This window comes from Festucalex cinctus, chromosome 14, assembly GCF_051991245.1.
Source record: "Festucalex cinctus isolate MCC-2025b chromosome 14, RoL_Fcin_1.0, whole genome shotgun sequence".
In the NCBI taxonomy this organism is placed as follows: domain Eukaryota; kingdom Metazoa; phylum Chordata; class Actinopteri; order Syngnathiformes; family Syngnathidae; genus Festucalex; species Festucalex cinctus.
Window position 1 is genome coordinate 4,827,678 of NC_135424.1, and position 16,007 is coordinate 4,843,684.

The 16,007-nt window shown below is 41.1% G+C and overlaps 3 protein-coding genes across 4 annotated transcripts in view; 1 reads left to right on the plus strand and 2 right to left on the minus strand.

The window, feature by feature from the left end:
• Positions 1-1,956, minus strand: part of LOC144001409 (transcription factor COE3) — a 105,998-nt gene extending 104,042 nt beyond the window's left edge. Inside the window, exons 1-2 of the mRNA XM_077495686.1 lie at positions 1,895-1,956; positions 558-700 (exon numbers count right to left, since the gene is read on the minus strand). The gene's annotated coding sequence lies outside the window, so the exon portion shown is untranslated. The remainder of the gene's footprint in view (positions 1-557; positions 701-1,894) is intronic.
• Positions 1,957-4,622: 2,666 nt separating this feature from the next.
• Positions 4,623-12,029, plus strand: LOC144001068 (serine/threonine-protein phosphatase 2A 55 kDa regulatory subunit B delta isoform). The gene is made up of 10 exons (XM_077495029.1): positions 4,623-4,810; positions 5,077-5,151; positions 7,897-7,994; positions 8,097-8,262; positions 8,340-8,452; positions 8,537-8,714; positions 9,754-9,918; positions 10,019-10,188; positions 10,299-10,390; positions 11,048-12,029. The coding sequence occupies exons 1-10, from the start codon at positions 4,804-4,806 to the stop codon at positions 11,325-11,327; spliced, it is 1,344 nt and encodes a 447-aa protein (XP_077351155.1). The 5' UTR covers positions 4,623-4,803; the 3' UTR covers positions 11,328-12,029.
• A 794-nt stretch (positions 12,030-12,823) lies between these two features.
• Positions 12,824-15,588, minus strand: LOC144001069 (BCL2/adenovirus E1B 19 kDa protein-interacting protein 3-like). 2 transcript variants are annotated; one of them, XR_013278368.1, is made up of 6 exons: positions 15,362-15,588; positions 14,933-15,107; positions 14,787-14,844; positions 14,505-14,611; positions 13,793-14,031; positions 12,824-13,217 (listed from the first exon to the last, which is right to left on the minus strand). XR_013278368.1 is itself a non-coding variant. In XM_077495030.1 (6 exons), exons 1-6 carry the CDS (start codon positions 15,402-15,404, stop codon positions 13,175-13,177), a joined length of 576 nt encoding a protein of 191 aa, XP_077351156.1. In that variant the 5' UTR covers positions 15,405-15,582; the 3' UTR covers positions 12,824-13,174. The 2 variants fall into 2 exon arrangements, 1 of the variants encoding a protein (XP_077351156.1); XM_077495030.1 differs by having other exon boundaries at positions 13,882-14,031; positions 15,362-15,582.
• Between the last annotated feature and the right edge of the window lie 419 nt (positions 15,589-16,007).

Consider the following 16,007-nt stretch of genomic DNA (forward strand, 5'->3'; position numbering starts at 1 on the left):
GTCTTCCAACTTTGGACGACTTAGTGAGTCAATGCAGTGCACTGTTGCCTCTTGCATATTTGCAATTTGCTACTTTTGAAATTTGTGTTCCATTATATGCAGAAAAAAAAAACATTTTTATGATTAGGTCAAAGCCATGTCGATTATAAAAGTATTGCTTTGGTGCCATCTTGGTGTTAAGGAACTATGTTGAAGTGAGGGGAGGAGATTTATTTAAAACAATCTCATTTACAGGTATTTATCTTTTTATTGTTATTTTCGTTTTATTTATTATTATTATTATTTATTTGCGCTTTATTCTGTATTGTTATTCTTTATAATAAAGCTTGTAAAAAGCCAAAGAAGAAAAATCAGAGTAAATCCTCAGTTGCTGCCGAAAGAAGTCAAAAGTCTCACATCATATTGATGACATCACACATGATGACACATTGACTTTCTTGCATGAAGTTCTGCTATAATATAAACACACTTGCCTCCGTCGATGTTTGGGGTTTAACACCGCAGTGAGCGGAAAATGGAAGAAGAGAAAAAAAATAAATAAAAAGACGGCGGCTCACATGAAGGGTCCTCGGCGTCTGACCTCCGCTGATCTGCGCATGCAAATCATATCAAGGACCTCAAGCTCGCTCATGTGCGGGGCCCCTCCTGGCTTCCAGCTCGCCAAGGCGGACGGATGCTATAGAGACAACGCAGCCAAAATCTGCCAGAAAGAAGAAAAAGGGAGAAAAAAAAACAAGAGTGTTGAATAATTAATTGTGTTTGTCTTTTGCTGCCTGGACACAGCTTCATGCCCCTGAGCGCAGCAATGCTTAGTTTTAAAAACTGTCTGATGGACCAAACATGGGGGAGGGGTCTGTTTGTGTGTCAGGTGTGTGTGTGTATAGAGTCAACCAACAACATTAATCGAGCTACTTTATGTTTGATTTTTGTGGGGTACCATTTCTTTAAAAACATTTTTTAAGCACATCATTTGTTGATGTTTAGAGTTACTTAGTATTTCGTACACAAAGAACTGTTGCGTTGCCTTGAAAGTCTGCATAGCTTAGCGCTAATAATGCAACAAATTGCATCAAATTTGTGGTGTTATGACCTTTCAATTAATGGATATTTGTACACAAATAGTGACACAACACATAGACAAATAAAACAAATACTCTTGCATATGTTTTTTATCCTCTGCGAAGAACAACTAATATTACTATGGCTTACGGGGGCAGGGCAAGTCCTGTGTTTTCATGGAAAACACTTTTTGCCTGTTTTAAGAACTGTGTGGCCTAAATTTATATATATATATATATATATATATATATATATATATATATATATATATATATATATAGAGAGAGAGAGAGAGAGAGAGAGAGAGAGAGAGAGAGAGAGGCGGTCTATTATCTTTTCCTATACCCTGCATATACCAGATACCACCATATGACTGTATTATACTGGCCTCAGGTGGCCGAGGTTGGCACACCAGAAAGAGTAACACAATAGCCATTGAATTAATGCTTATTAATGTCATTGGTGTATGTTTTGCTATTTTCCTCATGGTTTTGGGGGAGGCTGGAACGGATTGATGACATTTCCATTCAGTTTAATAGGGAACAATGATTTGAGATGCACGTTTTGCAATACAAGCGTGGTCGGGCTGTAGTTAAAAGATGAGTAATTTGTGGTTACCGGTAGTACTATTTCAAAAGGCAAATAGTCGAAACTGACCTACTTGTATGTTAGTAGAAGAGCGCTTTGTTTGATTTTAAAGAATAAATACACAATACATGTTGAGAAATGTGAAAGGTGCCTGAGTTGTTGGGGTTTTTTTTTAACCAGTACATAAAACATAAACAATAGGTGTGTTGTGTGTAAGAGATGCTTTCAAAAAGAAAAGTCAATACACCTTCATTTTGCCCGCACTGGTAATGAGCCATATTTTCCTCGGAAAATGGCGTCTTCTCCGGAGGCGGCGTGTCTGCTGAATGTGGCCCTGATCCTGGATGAAACAGAAGGCTCACCAATCAATCTCTCCAGGTTGCCCACAGCCAGAGAAAGCAGCTGCACCACATGTTTGCCCGGCGCCACAGCGACACGTTAACATACGGCCGAGCGCGGGAAGCGTCCGCGAGCAGCCTCTAGCTGTCTTATAATGAATTCCCGGCGGGATCGGGAACTATCAGAGTCAGTGGTGTTACTGGAGGCTCGGAATAAAGTCAACACCTCTCCTTATACCTGATCAAGCTGCAGTGAGCCAGCCAGCGAACGCGCGCACACTCACAATACACGCTGAACTCTGGCGAAAAGCGAGGACAAAAAATCCAATAGACGCGGCAATTAGGACGGTTGCGCTCATTAAAGCGCAACGTTTTCAAAAACGTGCGCTCAGTCAAGGTTGCGATTTTTCCTCGCGCTGATTGTTCGGTCTTCTGTTTTGGCAAAGACGTTCAAAACAACCGTTCATTGTTTTGTACACGGTGGAATCGCAAGTATGGAAATTGAATGGGGACTGTTTTTGAGTAAAGTAGGAAATCTTCTCATTTCTGATCTTTACTGCGCATTTCTTTTGTTATCCAAGTCAAAATGAAAATCATATGTTAGCCAAAATGACTGTACTCCCCCCCCAGGAGGAGTTGCAGCTTTTGGCCACGTGCTAACTCTCGTCTATGGAGCTTCTGTTTAAAATGACCTGGTAACAAGAGTTCCTGGAACCAAAAAGTTCAAATGGGACTCCACACCTCAAAGTTCAGGGCAATTTATCCAAATTAGAGGAACTATCAATGGGGGAATGGTTTCAAAACAATGGAACAATGAAACGGCAATACCCCTCCTGTCCACTAAGTGGCGGTAAGAAAAAAACTGAAAGTCAAAGAAGCACCAAAACTGCCGTAACTTTGTCAACGTTTGTGCGGCAATACACCAGGTTGGAAAGCACTTGGTTCATTAAGTATTATTATTTAGTATTATATATTATTTTGTACTTAAAATATGCAGTCAAGACATACAGTAATTCAATAAAAAAGAATTTATGGATGGGTGCAGCTCAGGGGCCACAAAATTGAATCCTGTAGATCTGTAGTCAGATCCAACAAAACAAAAAAGACATACAGTCTGGACTCTGGAGGGTATCAAGACCTGGATGGGACTGAATTCCTTGATCGTCAATGAAAAGAAAAACAGAAATTGACTCAGTATGTGACTCAGCAACTTTATGTAAAGAATAGATGTGGAGTATTTTTGAAGTTCTATGATCAGAGAGAACGTGCTACCTGACATGGGAGCAAAGGTTCGGCATTCTTTAATTTGCCTCAAACAAAACTCATTGCAGGTCTGCTTACCTTTTACAGCAGTGTTCCTAACGCGGATGGACTTGAACTATCACTTGAAAACCTTGAGGAACCTAAAAAAAATATATATATTTAATATTTTTGTCAACCTGAAGTTTACTTCTAGTTCTTGTCACCTTCTGTAAATAAAATATTTCAATCAGTTATGTGGTCTTATGATACAAATTTTCTGTGTAACAAAACACAAAGTGCAACATATTACACAATGCGAGTATCTGTAAATAACCCTTTCCTCTCATGTGGTGCATTTTGATCATTGTGCCTTTTCCATTTATTTTGTGTAATTATCATTAATTCGTAAATGTTACCGCTGTGACGTCACATCAAGAAAGATTTATTCGGACCTCTTGAGGAAAGATTTTCTGCACATTTTCTGCATTGTTGTCATTTTTCCACTAGGTGGTGCTCCTTGACCGTGAAATACAAACGCTTGAAAGGTATCACGTTTATTTATTTTATGGCCCTTCTTATAAATAGAATCAATAAATCATAAACTCTAAGGGACGTTAAGAACAATTTAAGTATTGATTTTTTTTTAAAGTAAATACTGTACGTAGATTATATTTTAAAAATGTAATTACACACGAGCGTCACATATGGTAGGTGGTTGTTATTATTATTATACAAAATTGTGTGTTGCTGCTGCAGTGATGTTACTAAATTTAAGTTGGTGTAGCGTTACAATCATCACACTCACGCATTTGTGTCGTCAATGCAAAATCATTCTGCATATTTGTTACTTTTCCACTAGGTGGTGCTCATTAACCCGTGAAATACAAACCCTTGCAAAGTGTCATAATTATATATTTTATGTAGCTACTTAAATTGAAACAATAAATAGAATTGACACTTAGGGGAGATACTTGTAAGTAACATTTTATATTTATTTTTAAGTATTATATTTTAAAACATAGTACTGACGTGTACAATTGACACTTTTCAACATTTATTTGAATTTACAAAAATGTATGATGCCGATTTCGGGATGTTATTGTATATGTGGTTTGTTCTACTGTCTTAGTAATAAAAATAATAAAAAATAATAAATGATCACATTCTCGTGCAGGTGTTATTGAGGCACTCGTATTTTGCATAGACTTGAAAAGAACGCTTGTGTACAGTAATGGGAACGTAAAATCTTCGCTAAATAAAATAAAATAAAATAACATGACATTCCAACGATCCCACTTTCTTCGGTGATGATGATGCTGGAAGCAGGATGGACAGCCGGCGCGTGAGGGTGGCATGCGTGCATGACGTCACCGCTCCATGACCCGTGCGCCATTTTGGAAAGGGGGAGAGGAGGGGGGGAAAAAATCACGGATAATTTGTGCGGTCTTGACAGATCCTCAAGCCCCGGCGTTTCACCGCGATCGTGGATGTTCACCGTTAACTCCGAGCGAGCCGCGCGCGTCGTTTCGGGCATCGGACGCGCCGTGTACAGCAAAAAGCGCTGCTAAATGAAGCAATGGCGGGTGAGCTACTTTATAGGGAAGGAAAAGGATCCACCACCTCGCTTAGCTCGTGTGTGTATGCGTGTATGTATGCATGTATGTGTGTGTGAGAGATGGCCCTGAGTGTCTGCAAGTTAGCCGGCTAAGCTAACTAGCGTGCTAGCTGTCAAAACTGTGCCACTGTCAAGTCTTTTTTTTTTTTTTTTTTTTTCCCTCCCCCCATCGAAACGTAACGCGTTGTCGTGACAAAACTGACACTTGTCTCTCTTTTTTTGTTTACCTTCCAGGGGTTGCAGGAGGAAATGATTTTCAGTGGTGTTTCTCTCAAGTGAAAGGAGCGATAGATGAAGATGTTGCGGAAGGTATGTGGCTAACGTTAGCGCGGCTAGGCTAGGCTGGAATGAAGGAGGAGGAGGTGGTGAGCAAGCCGCTCTTTTGCGCTTCTCGCGGGTTTAGTTGGGGGCTCGCGGTCGCCGCGGCTCTGCTACGGTGGTAGGGTGGAGGGCGTAAGTGTATTTGTGTGTCGAACGTACGTTCGTCTTGAAATGGAGACGCTACTATGTGTGGGGGGGCTAGCTAGCCGAATGCTACACGGAGGCTAGCTATTGAAGGGGGAGCGCCTGTGGACGTGACGTCATTGCACTGCGCCCATAAATTGACCTCACGCTCGACTTCATTCATTCGATAGCGTGTACCGTTAGTAATTAATCTGCTTTCTATGTATGGATTGGAAGGAGAAAGCAGGTTATGTTACATGAAATGAATAACACGATGAAATGAATAACACTTAAAGGTACAGTGAAATACACCAATAGTCATAAGAGTAAAACTACATTATTCACGAAGAGGTACGGATGTTTGCTTAATGTGGAATTTTAGGATGAACCTAAAATGCACTGTAAACTTTACAGGTGAACTTTATTTGACCTTATCTAAACTTTTGAAGGCAAGTCCAACTATTTACAGCAGCAATATTCACATTTAGACAAAAATAATAAAAATAATAAAATAAGATTAAAAAGTTGTTGCCTGGTAGGTCGTGGCAGTAATAAATAGAAGTATAACTATAATATAATCCAATTGCCACATCAATGGACAAGTAAGTGCAATTATTCGAATAGCAATGAATATTTAATGACACGTTGATGAATTAAAGCACCGATATGTATTTAAAACGGAGAACCTGTCCATATAGTAGTGAAAAAGACCAATACAAAAACAGCATTTAAAGAAGGACTCAATGAAAATTAACATCTAATTTAAGATGGAAGCAAAGGAGACAAAGATTTTAAGGTGTTGCCTGTTGAGCTGTAGCAAGTAAGAAATATGTTCACTGTTTCAGTACTTCTGGCACAGCTCCATCAATTCCATTTGTAGCTGTGTAAGAGCGGGGTATGGAGAGTCCTTGTCTCCAAAATGCATTGTTGCAATCTATGAATAGGGTGTTCCCTAAAAAAACCCAAAAAAAACTGTCACATTCTTTCCTTAATTTGTCTGTCATTTCCTGTATTTTTATAATAGAACAACAGTCAGTGCCAAGGCAATCCCTTTCTTCCTTGACAATCACGCCACGTTTGTGGTTCAGTAAAAATAATACAGTCCAGTACATGTTGTGCTTCAAAATTTTCTTGATAAGAAAATCAGTGTATGCAACGGTCACTCGGCAGGTGTGCAGTTGAATAAGCTGACTGTCCAGTTAAGCAGTTAAGTCATGTTCGGTCGCTTTGTGTTTGGCAGGCCTAACAATTGATCAATAGTACCTCGCTGTTGCGAGCCTTCACACAGGATGTTCCCACAGGGAAGTGGTGGCTGCTGGCTAGTGACCTTAGTGTCACAGTTTCCAACAGAAAGTTATAACAGAGAAACAAAGCGCCACAGAAAGGCAAATAAATAGGCATCATGGAAAATATAGTGGTCTGGTTCAAATGCCAGTGGTGAATTTTGTCTTTAAGGTCACTTTTAGAAAACAGCTAGTTGTGCTTAAAGTACTGACACATTAAACAAGTGCATTCAAGAGGTTAGGGAAGGTTTAAATAAGATCACCTGACTCGAAGACGTTTGATTTGATAGTGGAACGAATCGGTTGGATTCAGTTCAACTCAGTGGGATTACGATTTGATTCAGTATAGTAGCTATAGAAACCCAAAAATCAGTTCGTGATCGTGAAGGTATGATGCAATGACTTTTTGTTGTCATGTTAGATACATTTGCATGCTTTTTTCTTTTCTTTTTTTACAGTAATGTACCTATTTTATAAAAACATAAAAAAAATTAAAAAAAAGTGGTTTGAACATTGAGAATGTTTAATCAAGAGAGAAATGTGAGAAAATGTAAATGCCTTGATGAGGAAAGTGTGTTGAGGGGTTTTAGAGCTTAAAACATTTATAATAAATGTAAAACATAAAGCTAACTACTTCGCGGATTTCATTTATTGCAGGTATTATTTATTTTTTAACCTAACCCCAGCGGCATTACACTGTACTGGAAATGTGACATTTCCTTCTCCAATAAGAGACGATTCGATATGTGTGTCGATATATTTCAGAGTGGAACCGTTTGAATCTTAATAACTGCCTCCAAATTAATAATTTGATTGTTCTGCCTGTCATTACGTTGCTGGCATGCATAGATGAATAACGATACATTTAACGTAAATACATGATCATTTTCAGACCAGCTAAGTGAAATTGGACAATTTCCTCCGCGATGGTGGAGTGCAGTATGCCCTGAACAAAGACAACTTTATACTTTTTTTTTTTTTTTTTTTTTTTTTTTTTGTACATGTACTTGTTTATACAACATGCTACGCTCCCTACGCTTTTGTCATCGTCATCTGATATTTGATCTGTTTTAAGAGGGACGAGATGCTTGACCTTAGTTGAGACCGTGAGATTTTTATTCCAACACTGAAAAGGGGGGGGGGGGGGGGGGTGTTGACGTTTATCTTCTTAGGTTGAATCATCATCATCATGTCTAAAACAAAATGTCAAATGTGTTTTGAGCTGTTTTTGTTGTGATTTATCTATTTATTTATTTTTACAGCATGCGACTGTAACTGAATGCAGATATTTTTACACATCATCACAGCTTGTTGTTTCTATTTTTAGCTGACATAATCTCCACGGTCGAATTCAACTATTCTGGAGAGCTGCTCGCTACGGGAGACAAGGGCGGCAGAGTAGTGATATTTCAACACGAGCAGGAGGTGTTTAAATGTTGCCTAATTTTAAGAGAGCAAATTTTTTTTTGTACTTCTTATCCAATAAGTCACTAATTGTTGAATTGTGTTTTTGCTTTTACTTGACAGTCGAAAAATCGTCCACACCTGCGTGGCGAGTATAACGTTTATAGCACTTTTCAGAGTCACGAGCCAGAATTTGACTACTTGAAAAGTTTAGAAATTGAGGAGAAAATCAATAAAATTCGATGGCTTCCCCAACAGAACGCTGCTCACTTTCTACTTTCAACAAACGGTAAGAGATCACTTCTTTTTTTTTTTTTCCCTGCTCTGCCTAAACTTCGTCTCTAATCCAATGTTTCCTTTTATCAGATAAAACGATCAAATTGTGGAAAATAAGTGAACGAGACAAACGGGCGGAAGGCTACAACCTGAAATATGAAGATGGCCGACTCATAGACCCCTTTAGAATCACCTCTTTACGGGTATGTTCACTTTCAGCACTTGTTTTTTGTATTATTTTTTTTGCCTGCGCCTGCCTTTATGTGTGCCTCGTTGTTGCCTTGCAGGTACCGGTGCTAATGCCGATGGATCTCATGGTAGAAGCCAGCCCGCGGAGGATCTTTGCAAATGCGCACACCTATCACATTAATTCCATTTCTGTAAATAGTGACCATGAAACGTACCTCTCTGCAGATGACCTAAGAATAAATTTATGGCACTTGGAAATCACAGACAGAAGTTTTAGTATCCTTTTTCTTAGGGCAGTGGAGATTTTGAGTTATCATCCAGGAGTTGGGATGGGTACCGAAGACGGTACTTTTTGCGGTATGGACCGATTTGGGTCGGTACTCTGAGCACCGATTCACATAAAATTAAACGGTGCCATGTTTTGGTTCTGAAGCACGTCTTTCGAAATTGTGCGAGAGTAGAACAGTTGACGAGTTTCTAAGGCGTGCTTGAACACAACATGTATGCACACCAGCGTACTGATGTCACCCACTCGCGTATGATTCCACACGCTAAGAATACATTTCCGGGTTTTAAAAAATAAGCGAGATTTTTGCGGTACCTAGCCAAGCAAGTACAGTTTATGAAGTATGACAGCATCCGCGTAGGCTGACAATACCTGCATGGCTGAGACAGAGAGGGAGATGTCAGCGGCGTCCTCCCTCGCTGCACACGTCACCCGCGCAGAAACTGAGAGGCCAGTCTTCCCCCACAGATTATTTTTATTTTATTTTTATTTTTTAATTTCTTTTATATATTTAAAAAAATAATAATATTTATTTATTTTTTTGGCTATATGTCCAACGTGGGTTTGAACTTAGAACTCAGCACGTGGCAGGCTTTATGTTCTTTAAAAAAAAAAAAAACGAAGATAACCTCCATTATTAATTTATCAATGTATTATTATTATTGTGTTGTTCTTTGCACGGAACTTTGCTTCACACTTTTTGTTGTAATATTAATTTGTGTATTAATTGTACTTTCTTTGTCAAGTTTTATATATTAAAAAAGTAACTTATGTTGATTTTTAGAAATATTTGACTGTTAAATAAACAATGATGAACATTTCTTATTACCAGCCGAATAAATAAATACATTAAAAAGTGAGTGCGAGAGAGTACAAAAGTACCGGTATCGATTCCCAGCGACCGAGAATTGGAACAGAACCGGTTCAAACATGGAAGGTACCCATCCCTATTCCAGGAGTTTGTAACCCTCTTATGACAGCTGTTTTGTTTTGTTCCTCGTTGTCGCCTTTAACTCCGCCCCCTCCCAGATATTGTAGACATCAAGCCCGCTAATATGGAGGAGCTGACGGAAGTCATCACGGCGGCAGAGTGCCATCCCCACCAATGCAATGTATTTGTGTACAGCAGTAGCAAAGGCACGATCCGGCTGTGCGACATGCGAGCGGCGGCGCTCTGCGACCGCCACTCAAAGTGTGAGTTGCCGTCATCACCGCCATATTCTGCTTTTTTTTTTTTTTTTTTTTTTTTTCTTTCATTCTTATGCGAAAAGTATGTTTGATTTTCGATTTGCAGTCTTCGAGGAGCCCGAGGACCCCAGCAGCCGCTCCTTCTTCTCCGAGATCATCTCGTCCATCTCCGACGTGAAGTTCAGTCACAGCGGGCGCTACATGATGACACGTGACTACCTCTCTGTCAAAGTTTGGGACCTCAACATGGAGAACCGGCCAGTCGAGACGTATCAGGTGCAGTGAAGACCGTTTCAAAGTGAAATGACTCCGTAAATAAAATGATGTCAACCCAACATGTTAATTAATGATGACTAATTTGCATCGTGGTTTTACTTTCTCTTCAGGTCCATGAATACCTTCGCAGCAAACTGTGCTCTTTGTATGAAAATGACTGCATCTTCGATAAGTTTGAGTGCTGCTGGAATGGCAGTGACAGGTCGGTACTCTTGCTGCCCACACCAGATTCACAACCACTGTGCCATAGGATCAAATTTGGATCAAATTATCCGGTGTAACGCATTTTATTTTTCATGACAATTATTATTTATGCACTACAGTTACCATATCGTAAATTTCTTAACTATAACCGTGACAGACAGAACAATTAAATGCTTTTCCACTAGATGGCAGAATGTGCAATTAACTACAGCATCCACCTGTTGCTACACACACACACAACAGAATTCTAGCTGAAACAGGCCAAGGTTCGACACTAAATTTTATGTTCAAATGCACCTGCAACAGGTGAAAATTTGATATCGAGAACTTATAATTACACACACTTATAATTACACGCACTTATCACGCTCTTGATCGCACAGTTGTCCAAGTAAGCATTCTAATCCCACAAGATCTCATAGTACAAGATTCAGTCCCAGCCCTAATACAAACAGAATACAACAGTACTTACAGGCAGTTTCAGTAAAACACACTTATCTGACTCTTTTTGTTCTCAATTACACTGTTTTTCCCCAATAAACTTCAGTGCTGCCTGTTGTTTAAAAATAAATTTGCGGTATCTGTAAATTGTGGGAAGCACTGAGCCACATTGTCCATTTCCCACGCTTCTAACAAGCCCCTCCCTCTCTCCCAGTGCCATCATGACGGGCTCGTACAACAACTTCTTCCGAATGTTCGACCGCAACACCCGGCGGGACATCACGCTGGAGGCGTCCCGGGAGAGCAGCAAGCCGCGGGCCACGCTCAAGCCGCGCAAGGTGTCCACGGGCGGCAAGCGGAAGAAGGACGAGATCAGCGTGGACAGCCTGGACTTCAACAAGAAGATCCTGCACACGGCCTGGCACCCCAAAGAGAACGTGATCGCCGTGGCTGCCACCAACAACTTGTACATTTTCCAGGACAAGATCAACTAGAAAGAAGCAAGGACGGGCTTTGGGCGTGCGTCCCTGTTGTAGTTCAGCCTACTACGTGTCTATCTGTATAAGAACAACAAGATGAAAAAAAAAAAAGAAAAGAAAAAAAAGAAAACGGCCTCGTCGTCCTCCCGGTGAAGAATTTTCGAAAGCACGCGTCTACGTTTTTGGAGGCCGACCCGTAGGTCTGTTTTATTTTGAATCTAAGCTTAAGGTTGTTTTTGCCTTTCGGCATCAGGGCAGTCACCACGCCCCTCCCACCCCCCAGTGACCCGGATAACCCAATCTGGGTCGAATCGACGGAGGTCAAACTCTTGAACGTTGTTTGTGTTGACATTTTTAACCTTCGTTTCACCATTTTTAAAGGCTCGTAAGAAATCCCTCCCGCCCCTCCGAGAAGTGACATCGTACCGCCGTTTGAAAGGTTCCCGAGCCCCGGATTAACGGCCGGTGGAAAGAAAAAACAAACAAACTAACTAACTGTAACATTCCCTCCCTCCCGTCGGCCGCGTATCTGCTGGTGGAGGTGGCCGTGAATCTGGAGAGCGGACTGGTTTTGTTTTTGTTTTTTTCTTCCCCGCCTCGTACTTACTTTACCCCCCCCCCCCTCCCCCCACCCATCCAATACAGTGACCTGATTTCACTGACTGTATCTACTCAAGTACACCTTGTCATCCACATAATAAAAAGAAACTAAAACGACAGATGTGTTTTTAAATTTAGAAGTATGTATATTGCTTTGCATGTTTTTATGTTGTAGAGAGGTGGAACATGTCCAGTCGCACCACTGTCTTTTTTTTTTTTTTTTTTTTTCCTTCTTCTTTTTTTTTTAATTTTTTTTTAGCAGATTTCAAGCAAAACATGTTTATTGAACTACTATTTTGGGACTACCAGTCCAAAACCGCTGTTGGACATAACTAATAATGTGTGAGAGCGAATGTGTGTGAATTTGTGTGTGTCAAGGTCATCTTGATTTTTGAGCTTTTTAGTGGGCTGGTGAAGCGCACGGCACAAGACGGACAAAGGGAATCTGCAGCCTTAATTCCGACTTTCTATGAGTGACAGCTACAAGTCCCGCCCTCCCGCCACCCCCGCACCTCATGTGCATTATTTGTTATTCATATTTTCTAGCGTGATGTCATCATACGCCGCTGCTACGCGTGGCTGTCTATGAATAAACGTTGCACACATGCGCGTGGCTGATAAAAAGAGTGCCTCCCAATTGAAGGAGTACCGACGGTCCTCATCCGTGTTCTTACGAATTGGGGAAGTTCCTCCAAACACGTCACCGCCCAACCAACACATAAATGTGAACGCAGACACGAAGGTTCCAAGTACATTCAGACAAAACAACACAACACACATTGTCTTTGTCCATTGATTCCTAACATGGTGGCAATGTATTCACTTGTTTCTTATTTTGACCAAAGTTCAATAAAATTTTAATTGTGTTCATCTTCTGGGGGATTTTCTTTCACATAAGTGACAAAGCCACATTCGTTTGCAAGTTTTATTGAACATCATGGAGCATATTTGTGCATCACATTTTTTTTTTTTTTTCTCTACAAGTATCACAGCACAATTTGTAGTGACGTAATCACAGTACATGAATGATCCCCTGGATACAAATGACAAAATAGTTATTCACAGTTACAAATTACCAACTGATCAAGTGATTCAAAGCAAAGACGTACGACGGAACTGAAGAAAGCAGCAGGAAACTGGGATGGTCTTACGAGTCCTTACGTGATTTCAGTCATATGACCCACAGTCATTTGATTTGTCACATTCCATCTTCTCATTTTAAGGCAAGCCGAGGTCTCGTCAAGGTCCGAATGCGACACTTCTCAGAAGGTGCTGTGGGAGCTCAGACGCTTGCCGATGTATATCCTAAAAAGACCACATGAATTATATAACTAAATCATATCAATTTGAAACCCTAACACTAATTTGACCCCTAACTTTGAAATCCTTGTAATCATACTTGGTGTAGGAGCCACATGTTAGTTTTGCTTGCATTTGCAGTAAATGACCACAGGTGGCAGTGCAGGCACTCCCTAGTCTTTTTTAGCACAGGTGAAGGTGATTAGGTTATGGAAGTTTACCACTTACCCTCAAAACATTCACGTTGATTTTTCAAGTTTTGTAAGGTTAGCAGCACAATTAATGCCACGTGTTTGGTTTGGATCATTGAAGCCATTTTTTTGGGACAAATTTGCTATTTGAATGGGACGAACACTCCAAAGAGAACAGAGTCGAGCATGTTCAAAAACATCTCCCACAGCCATCGACGGTGAGTACAAGAGCCAAGGTGAAGTCGCGTCTCTTGGAAATCCTTAAACATAGCTTCAAACCCTAAACCTATCTTAAAACCCTACTTTCAAACCTTACCCTAATTTGAAAGCTGAATTTGAAACCCAAACACAATCAACATGACTTTTGTGATTTTAATGACTCCGTTTCACCTTTTTGAATTGAACTCCTGACATGAAGTCAACATGTCCGCAATATTCCACTTCCTCGAGATGCTGATGCACGGCAACTCGAGTCTTACCCGAGGCCGATGGCGAGCATGTGCGAGATGATTAAGGAGGGCAGGAAGAGCTGCAGGAAGTCGGGCGAGAGGACGCCGCCCTCCTTCATGACGCTGCTGTTGCGCATGCTGAGCGGGGTGGAGCGCTTGGGGTGCTTGAGCAGGAACTCCCTGCGGACGAGCACATCAAACTTTCATTGCCCCCCCCAGTGACAGGTGGCCTGTCTAAGGGCACCGACGACATAATTATGAGCCACCATTACCATATTTCCTAATTGTAAACAAAAGGTGCCAGTGCTCTTCATCTAATTTAATTTTTAATTTGTATTTCTTAATTTATCATGGCGTGCGTAAAACATCGGGTAAGTTGATCGCTTCTCTTATGTTTGAATTGATTGTATATTCCAAAAATAAAAATAAAATACATCAAACCGGTAGCATTTCAGTCATGCTAGCAAGCTTGTTGCCTCAGCGACCAAAGGCTACATTCAAATCTTGCTAGTGGCTACAGACTATATAGTGCAGCTTTAAGTACTTTTACTAAGTAGAATTAAAACATATCTAGAGTAATATTAAATCATGATCTCTCTAAGAGCTTGTGTACCTACTACTATTGTGCAATTACACAAAAAGCTGAACCGTACTTCGGCGGATTGTTCTCGGGTCGACTGGACCAGTCCCAGATCCAGTCTCCGTTTTTCTTCATCATCAGCTCCACTTCCTGTCTTCTTTCCTGAAGGTCCTCTTCCGACTAAAAATACACATTGTGGGTTTGGTCAGGGTACGACTGATGTTTATAAATTTAAAGCAGGGTACACACATACTTCCAACAGTGATAGCTAATAGCCTGGCTACTTGAACTACTACTTTCTTTTTGTGTTTATATTGAATGATGAGCTTTGGATCAAATCATGACTTATTACTACCTGCAAGCTGCTTCCCCCAGAGCCTCTCCACACCAGAGGGGTCAGCGCTCTGCGTGGGCTATTGCAAAAGGGGACAAAAGGGTCAGAGTGACTTTCTGCAGCATTTCACAACCACTTCAGTTCCCCTTTTTTCCCCACGCGCAAACCTGTTGCACTGCGAGCTTCCGCTGGAGCTGCTCCTGCCAGACTCGTGTTGGGCGTCCAGCAACATGTTTTCCACGTCATCCTGCTGAGTGGACGTGGGCATTACGAGCTCTTGGCTACCGTGGCGAGTGTTGCTTTGTGAGGCCGCCCCGCTGAAGTGGAACTCCACCCACGACCCTGGAAAAATCATGAGGAAAAAATATAAATAGACAAATACGCTAATGGCGACATATATTTTTTGACCAAAGAAAATGTACATAGAATTCAGTTAGGAGGTACTGCAAGAATAGCTGACTCGTCAAATTTGCAGAAACACTCGCTAAACTTTAAGTTAAAAACAAAATATATTTTAGAAGCTCGTCGTGAGGCTTTTCCACATTTTTTATACTAGCAAGTGCCATTTCAGAACAAAAGCAGCCATTTTACAATACCTTGCAAACTCTCCTCCGAAGAAGCGTCCTTTGGTGTGGACATGGCGCCGCTTGGTCTCTTCCTTCGTTTTAAGTGTTGAACAACCTGGCCTAAATATTTTAATGTGGCAAATTCGCAAAACTGTGGCGAAATATCCACAGAACCCCGAGCAGCTGGTGCTCCCTCCGAGCAACGCACAATAACAATGACGCAATCAAGTGTTTACCTCGACGCTGATTGGCCGAGGCGAGGGCGCGCGCCGCACGTATGAAGCGTACTCTCCGCCAGCTCAAGCTGGACTGCGCATGCGCGGCCACGCTCGAGGAGAAAACAGGCGCCTTTATTGCGTCCCCTAAATGTCACAAGCCGGGGTTTTGATAACACATCGTGACATTTACGCGACACATCAAAAATACAATGTTTAAACGGACCGCCTCGGGAGAAATGCTGTGGGTCAATGAATGGAGGCAGTGCTGCGCATTTGGCTGCAGGTGGCAGTAAAAGCTCAGAACCCTCTCACATTATTTAGCAACATAACACTCATCCTTAGCTAGAAGTAGGCCTAGTTGTTTGTACTTTACTGTTGAGGTTGACACTCGTGACTTGTATTGAGTAATGCTGATAGCGAGGTTCCCGTACAGCTAAAATTTCAAAATTCCATATTTA

Coding starts and splice junctions, on each gene's coding strand:
- LOC144001068 (XM_077495029.1), top strand. Junction 7,995..8,096: donor TATTTCAACACGAGCAGGAG/GTGTTTAAATGT, acceptor TTTACTTGACAG/TCGAAAAATCGTCCACACCT. Junction 8,453..8,536: donor TTAGAATCACCTCTTTACGG/GTATGTTCACTT, acceptor GTTGCCTTGCAG/GTACCGGTGCTAATGCCGAT.
- LOC144001069 (XM_077495030.1), bottom strand. CDS start 15,404: ATGTCCACACCAAAGGACGCTTCTTCGGAGGAGAGTTTGCAAG. Junction 14,612..14,786: donor CTGGGGGAAGCAGCTTGCAG/GTAGTAATAAGT, acceptor GTGTATTTTTAG/TCGGAAGAGGACCTTCAGGA. Junction 14,032..14,504: donor CCCGAGAACAATCCGCCGAA/GTACGGTTCAGC, acceptor GCTCGTCCGCAG/GGAGTTCCTGCTCAAGCACC.